We start from the raw sequence: 7,952 nt of genomic DNA, 5'->3' as shown, positions 1-7,952 counted from the left end.
CCATGTGCAGTAGAATTGCAGTACTTTGTGTACCTTGTATGAAGTGGACAGTTTCTGTGGCTGGGACAGAGTCAGTTATTGTCCCTCCCTGGATCCCCTCCATCACTGGCCTCCCTTTATTTAAATGGAGGCCAGTTCCTCTGCTGGAGTCACATCCTGGCTTGGTGGGCCGCCCCCTGTGCCAGTTCTATAGGCCTTGTTTTTAACTGCTACAATCATACAGACATTGAACATGTCAGCAGACACCTCATCTATTCACCTCATTTGTTCACGGTTATCTACTTTGGAGTCACTTACCAGCCTGCAAAATGTTCTTATATTTAATTTTTTCTTGCTGCCAGGTCCTTTTATGGCCAGACAGGTTTGTTCTTTATGAAGGACAGAAAGATAAAATAAAAACGTTACATGAGGAAAATAGATTAAATGACACATTGTGGATAATTGTTTGCACCTAATCATACTCTACATTTCCTGAGTAACATGCACCTGCTTGTCCCTCTTAAAGTATACAACAGTTAGTGGATTTGAAAAGTAACTCCTTTAATTGTAGCCTACTTATGACAGTTCCAGTGGAGCCCTGTTTATTAATTGTACAGTTTTTGACCACTTACGCATTGAGCCGGTCGGCTATTGTCTGCCAGGCTCTCTCGCGTTCTTTAGTTATGGCATTGGTATTGCCTTTTTCCTCATAATATCCTTAACTTCGTCAGAGAACTTCGTCAGGAGCTGTTGTTCAGCGGCCGTGACGTAGGACGCGCGACTTTTATCCATTTCCCCATCGGTGATTCTGTGAGCGATCGCGAGGTCTGCTTCAGTATGTCGTGCACACGCACTTATCCCAACTATCTTCACCTGGCTTAACCTAGCCGCACCTTCTCATCCTGGCTCAGCAAACGTGCAACCAATTAAGCCAGGATAGGCCGCGCAAGCTAGGTCAAGCTGGGCTTGCTTAATTATCCTGAGGGGTATTGCACGAAACCAGAATAAAGAAATCCAGGATGATTAAGCAAGCCCAGCTTGACCTAGCTTGCGCGGCCTATCCTGGCTTAATTGGTTGCACGTTTGCTGAGCCAGGATGAGAAGGTGCGGCTAGGTTAAGCCAGGTGAAGATAGCTGGGATAAGTGCGTGTGCACGGCATACTGAAGCAGACCTCGCGATCGCTCACAGAATCACCGATGGGGAAATGGATAAAAGTCGCGCGTCCTACGTCACGGCCGCTGAACAACAGCTCCTGACGGAGTTCTCTGACGAAGTTAAGGATATTATAAGGAAAAAAGGCAATACCAATGCCATAATCAAAGAACGCGAGAAAGCCTGGCAGACAATAGCCGACCGGCTCAATGCGTAAGTAGCCAAAAACTGTACAATTAATAAACAGGGCTCCACTGGAACTGTCATAATTAGGCTACAATTAAAGGAGTTACTTTTCAAATCCACTAACTGTTGTATACTTTAAGAGTGACAAGCAGGTGCATGTTACTCAGGAAATGTAGAGTATGATTAGGTGCAAACAATTATCCACAATGTGTCATTTAATCTATTTTCCTCATGTTACGTTTTTATCTATTTTATCTTTCTGTCCTTCATAAAGGACAAACCTGTCTGGCCATAAAAGGACCTGGCAGCAAGTAAAAATTAAATATAAGAATATTTTGCAGACTGGTAAGTGACTCCAAAGTAGATAACAGTGAACAAATGAGGTGAATAAATGAGGTGTTTGCTGACATGTTCAATGTCTGTATGATTGTAGCAGTTAAAAAAAAGGCCTATAGAACTGGCACAGGGGGCGGCCCACCAAGCCAGGATGTGACTCCAGCAGAGGAACTGGCACTCCATTTAAATAAAGGGAGGCCAGTGATGGAGGGGATCCAGGGAGGGACAATAACTGACTCTGTCCCAGCCACAGAAACTGTCCGCTTCATACAAGGTACACAAAGTACTGCAATTCTACTGCACATGGAACACAATCAAATATAATATAGTGTCTGACTTTGGATAACATTGCAGTGTCTGGGAACACAATTACGCTTTTGGAGCCACCAGAAGATGATCCGGTTAGTACAGTGTCTCGAAATCACAGGCTTGGTATGTTCTGTGAAATCTTAATCCAAGTTCTCTCGCTACATGTATACGGCAGGGGGAAGGCACATCTGCAGCTGCAGAATGCACGTCTGCAGATGAGGAGACTCTGTCAGTGGAGTCCAGAAGGTTTGAGGCATGTCAGTTTTATGGGATTGGCCTGCTTATTTATTCCATGAAGGATATGAAGTCAGTGATGTGGTACTAATAGAAAATGTGTAACAGGACCCGGATGCTGCACAGTCTCCTAAGCGGCCTGGTAACATTGTGAGTATTGGCTAAAGTAAATCTACATTATGCACAAATCCTGCTGTGCTAATTGACATTTCTTTTACAGACTTCACAAACTGTCAGATCGCTTTATTCAGGGCACCTGGAGAGACAGATAGAGCTGGCAGATGTTAAAATCAGACTCAAAAAGAGAAAGCTCCAAGAAATAGAGCTGGATCTTGAGATTAAACGCCGGACACTCAGAAAACTGGACCTGGAAATCCAGAAACTAGAAAGAGAAGTGAGTGTTTCAATGCACACAGTAACCATATCTGCAATACAGTGTTTTAATCCTTGTTACTTTTGCTGTCGTAGGATCCAAGCAACCAAGACAAATGACTGCTTAATAAAAAAAAAAAAAAAGAACTAGAACATTGGTGTCCGTCCTCTTTTCATGAATGTAAAAGAATTTCAAAGAACCACCAGTGCTAAACAAAATGCTCACACAGGAAAAGATCTTTTATTAAATAAAGGGGCTAAATCCAAAAATTAAGTAAAGAAACTTGCTATATATTGCTCCCTGACAAGTCTGCCATTAATGTTGTCCGGGAAGATGGGAGCATTTTCCCAGTCAACATCAACAGCCACTCGGGCGGGGGGGTCTCTCCTTTCTTAGGCCTGCAATGTTATGCAGCACTACGCATGCAGCAATAACATCACAGGCTCTGTCCGGGGAAATCCTCAGGTGGTGCAGGCACTGAAACCGAGATTTCAGAAGGCCGAAGGTCATCTCGATTTGAGCCCTTGTCTTGGTGTGTGCATGGTTGTAGGCCTGCTGTGGTGGGGTTTGGGGATCTGCAAGGGGAGTCAAGAGGAATGACTCACAGGCGTATCCTTTATCTCCCAGCAGCACACCAGAGAATTCACCTGATAATACAAAATATAATTTAGAAAACAGAGTTACACACACAATGTCCAAGGTGCTTACAGTACAAATGTGTGGGCTACCTTGTGAAAGTCTCTCATAAATTGGACTAGCCCGAAAGACTCTAGAGTCATGCACTGAGCCAGGCCACTTTGCCTCTAAATTGCTCACAAGGTAGTCAGCATCACAGATCATCTGAAATATTTAGTGTAGCCTATTAAGGTCATTAAATGCACAGAACAGATTCATGTAGGTTACAACCACAAATCACTCTTACCTGAACATTGATGCTGTGGAAGGATTTCCTGTTAATGTAATCTCCCTCATGTTCACCTGAGGGGCGTCTGATTTTTATGTGTGTGCAATCCACTGCCCCAATGATGTTAGGGAAAGCTGTAACAAAAAATAGTGAGTATCCAACTGTGACAGATATACTTAGAAACTAATGGGTGCACATTAAAATTGAGGTTACCTGCAATCTTGTAAAACTCCTCCTTGATGTAGAGGGGTCTTCTGTGGCCAGGGAAGGTGATGAATATATTGCTGAATGATTTCAGCGCCAGACAAACGCATCTGATTGTCCGGCAAATGGTTCCTTTATTGAGGTTCTCTGCATCCCCAACAGAATAAAGGAAGCTCCCACTCGCAAGCCACCTCAATGTGACACAGATCATCTGTGGTACAGTGAGGGCATGGCTTCGCGCTGTCTGGTGCTGTATTTTTGGACTCAGCAGCCTACATAAATATCTTAGTCCATCACCCGAAAATCTGTATCTTTCAATTAAATAGTCATCTCCAAAGGCCAGGGGATCTGACCTGTCCCTGAAGACTCTTTCCCGTCTGAATGCTCTTCTGAGGATGCGGGCTTCCTCGTCCAGCACATCCTCCAAAAAAGGGCAAGCCATTATGAAGAGGGAACAGGTGAAGGGGAGTTGGACCTATATATTCTACATTGTCCTCGTCACAGATTAAACTGAAAACACCTTTGAAACCTCATCAGCTGTGTTTTGTAATCTCAATTACTGCAATAAAACACATATTTATAAAACCTCTGACAGCCATTTGACTAGCAGTCTTCATTAGCATAGCAATATAACACTTGGCCTGATGAAATCATGCACTTATGACCAAGTTGATATTGTGTGATGAAATCGTGATCCTGTATTTAAATAAAATGAGTAAAAAAAAAAAAAAAAAAAAAATATATATATATATATAAATATATATATATATATATATATATATATATATATATATATATATATATATATAGCACTACACAACAGCACCTGGGTCTAACTGGACTCAAAGCGGTCTGACTAACACTTAATTATGACGTCCCATCTTGTTTGAATTCATGCTTGTGTTGTTCTTACTCTCAAATGTAAGTCACTTTGGATAAAAGCGTCTGCTAAATGACTGTAGAATAGAATAGAATAATAATACTACAACTCGAATCCATATAAAAAGGCTGTTGCGATTACGAACAGATTTCGATTAAATGTACAGTGACTGTATATGTAATATTTTAATACTGGATGATTAAAATGACGCGCCATACTTAGGAAGACCATGGACATGCTGTAAAACACATTAATTCCTCATAGAATTGACGTTGGACATGCAGGTGACTCGCTAGGATTAATCTTAGCCTGAGCAGTAAGCCTGGTCTGGAGCAGGCTAGCTGCAGCGGATAAATCACCACAGTAACTTGGCCGGGATTAGTTTAAGCTGCTTTCATGCAACCGACTTAGGGCTAAATTCAGCCAGGATAACCAACATATCCCGGCTTAATCGCTTATCTTGGTTTCGTGCAATACCCCTCTGGATTTCTTTATTCTGGTTTCGTGCAATACCCCTCAGATGTGAGCAATAGTTGTATAGGTTTTCAAAAGGTTTTTTTTTTTTTTTTTTTTTAAATCTGCTGCTTTATTTGATCCATTTTCAGCCCAGTTTTTTGACCTGGACCATTTCTGAGGAATTTGTTTATGTCCAGGATAAGTAATGTTTTGTCTTTGTTATGACAAGCATAAAAACATCTAATCCATTAATGTTTACATGGACAAATATTTATTCAGTCTCATTTAAATCAGCGTGGGGCGTGGGTCTGCCGCTGTCCCCATCCTCTCATTCCCCGTTAGGGATGTGGGAGGGTGGGTACTTTCTAGGGTCGGTGACGGCTCACTGGCTGTAGTCCCTGAATGGCCCGGTCGTGGGGGGTGGCCTCTCCTGGCCTGTCTTGCCCTTGGGGGGCCTCCTGGGGAGTGGGGGTGCCTAATGCCACTAGAGGCTCATCATCCAGAGGGAAGTTTGCTTACATCCCCGGACCTCTCTTACTTCCCGCTCTCTCTGTCTCACACACACACACACATAGGGAGTTGGGAGGCTTGGAGCCATACGGGGTGGAGCGGAGTGGGCCATTCAGTGGTCTCCTTGGATGCACCCCATGGCGACTCGCCTCTCAGTTTTAATTGCACCGAGACACCAAAACACAAGAAACACAACACACAAACAACACCTGGGGGCATGGCATGCGGTGCATGTCGGGCGGGGCCACTTAGGTGGCCCGGCTCCTGGCTCATTGCGGTCACTGCCCTTCAATTTTAATTGCACACAACACACACTACATAAACAGTCAGGAGCGGGGAGGGAGAGGGTATTGGGGACCTCTCACACCCCTGTTCCCCCTGTGTGTGGCGGGGGGAGGTGGTTGCCCCGGGGCCGGGTCCCGGGGTGGCTGCGCTAGTGAGCTGCTGGCTCTGGGGGTGTTGGGTCAATGGGGGGTGCTTGGGCCTCGCTGTCCTCTGGTCCGCCTGGGGTGTCCCCCACGGGGCATGGTGTGTGGGTTATGTGTGACGTGACTGTGTGGTGGTGAGTGCTTGTGGGTACGGCACAGGGGAGTGTGGGGTTATATGGGGTGCTGATTGGAGTAGGTGGGGAGTGGGGGGTGGGGAGTGGGGGGAGGGGGTCGATAGCACCCTGGTTCCCGGGGTGTGCGGCTGGAACATCGGGGTGTGTGCTGGCCTACACCGGGTGGCTGTCTGGGGGGGCCTGGTCCTCCTAGGCATGGTGTGGGCCCTCTGCCTTTGGGGGGTGGGGAGGCCGCCTCTGGGCTCCTGGGGCCCTGGGCCCTTCGCTTGGGCTGCCCTGGGTGGCCGGTCCCTGGTGGGTCCGGCGGCTGCTGATCTTGGCCCACTGGGACCTGTGCCCCAGGACCGTGGGGGGTTCTTGCTGGGGCTCTCCTCTGCCGTCCTTTGGGTGGGGCTGGTGTCGTCTTCATGGTGGGGTAGCTTGGGTTGGTGCTCCGGGTCTGCTGCTGAGGGCCCAGGTCTCTGGCCCTGGTCTGCCTCTGACCTCCATAGAGGCGTGGTTGCATTTGCATGATCTCACTCACCATTCTTCATCACTGATCACTCCTTATTCCTCATCCTCTGCATGCTGACACAGTCACTGAGTTGTCCAGTGGGTTTTTATACTAAGCGATAATACTTTTTTAAATTTTTTTTATTTTTCCTGTGAGTTAGTATCTGGTCGCTGTTACATCTTTTTGATTTGGTTATTATTTAAAAACTCTTAATGACTAGCAGCTCTGTTTTTTCTGTGTGTGTGTTTCTGCTTTTGTAAAAGTTGTCGGAAATTTTCTGGTGTGTTCATGTAAGTGTAACAGTTTGTTGTCTGGTAATGGTGTGGATTGAAGGGTCGTTTCCTTCTGTCTGTGATCATTTTGTCTCCTTTCTTCTTTCCCTTTTGCTCTTTTTGCTATTTTTTATCTTTTTCTATCCCCTCCGGTCAGGTCCAGCAAGATTACATAGATTCCGTGATTCAAAGTAAATAAATAAATTAATTAATCAGATTATCAAGAGGAGCCTTACCCATAGGCCTACCCTTGGCAGAGCAAATTTCTTCAGCACGATACAGCAACCAGATTATCATTTTGGTTGTTAAGATGCTGGACAGGACAAGTTAAAAAAAAAAAAAAAAAAAGACTGATTTATCTGTCATTTGCTATACACTCAGGTGGGTCATGTGACTAAACAATCTTTCAAATATTAAAATCTTATTAAATATTTCACATTTGTTTTTGTTGAGGTGAGAAATACTTAAGCTTTATCATTCATTTTCTGCAGGTCTGTCTGTTGTTATTCTCCAGTCTGGGGATCAAACAGCTTCCCCAGGACTCCCAGTAACGCTGGCTTGTAGAGTTGGTCCAGGGTTTAGCATGAGCAGCTACACCATGCTCTGGTACCGACAAAACCACCACGGCGCTCAAATTGAGCTTCTCCTCACAGAATATGAAGAAACTGTGGGCCACTTCAAGTCATTTCTTGATGCATCCCATAACAATTTTTCTCTTCAAATCACTAAACTGTTTGTAAATGACAGCTGCACCTACTACTGCGCTGCCAGTCACAGTGATGCACACAGACAACACACTCATACAAATAGTAAGACACACATGACACACAGGCAGGAAGGAGCTGCGGCTTCTTTGATATTAAAACATCAAAAAGAAGTGTGTTGCAACAGAAATGACTGAAACAATCGAGGTTTCACATTTTATACTTATATAGTTTATCAAAACTAGCATGACTTAACATGTTTGGACTTATTTTTATTATAAGACAACGATCTAGTCTTCGTGTTCTCGTGCACTGATGATAAGCTTGATGAAATGTTGTGTTTTTATATGTTTTAGGAATTTGCATTGATTAATACGAGCTTGCATTAATACCTAAA

General features: G+C 44.5%; 1 protein-coding gene across 1 annotated transcript; it reads right to left on the bottom strand.

Moving 5' to 3' along the window:
* Positions 1-2,828: 2,828 nt before the first annotated feature.
* Positions 2,829-4,120, bottom strand: LOC121631125 (putative nuclease HARBI1). The gene is made up of 4 exons (XM_041971841.1): positions 3,688-4,120; positions 3,493-3,608; positions 3,299-3,410; positions 2,829-3,217 (listed from the first exon to the last, which is right to left on the bottom strand). The coding sequence occupies exons 1-4, from the start codon at positions 4,118-4,120 to the stop codon at positions 2,928-2,930; spliced, it is 951 nt and encodes a 316-aa protein (XP_041827775.1). The 3' UTR covers positions 2,829-2,927.
* Positions 4,121-7,952: the final 3,832 nt, after the last annotated feature.

The sequence above is a fragment of the Melanotaenia boesemani genome, chromosome 20, assembly GCF_017639745.1.
Source record: "Melanotaenia boesemani isolate fMelBoe1 chromosome 20, fMelBoe1.pri, whole genome shotgun sequence".
Lineage (NCBI taxonomy): Eukaryota > Metazoa > Chordata > Actinopteri > Atheriniformes > Melanotaeniidae > Melanotaenia > Melanotaenia boesemani.
Note: the sequence above shows the minus strand (reverse complement) of the source record. Positions and strands in the feature narration are given on the sequence as shown.

Excerpts from the sequence above, each read along its gene's own strand:
- LOC121631125 (XM_041971841.1), bottom strand. The coding sequence starts at position 4,120 with ATGGCTTGCCCTTTTTTGGAGGATGTGCTGGACGAGGAAGCCCGCATC. Across the intron at positions 3,609-3,687 it reads GGAGTTTTACAAGATTGCAG|CTTTCCCTAACATCATTGGG; the intron begins GTAACCTCAATT and ends TTTTTGTTACAG. Across the intron at positions 3,411-3,492 it reads TCCACAGCATCAATGTTCAG|ATGATCTGTGATGCTGACTA; the intron begins GTAAGAGTGATT and ends TAAATATTTCAG.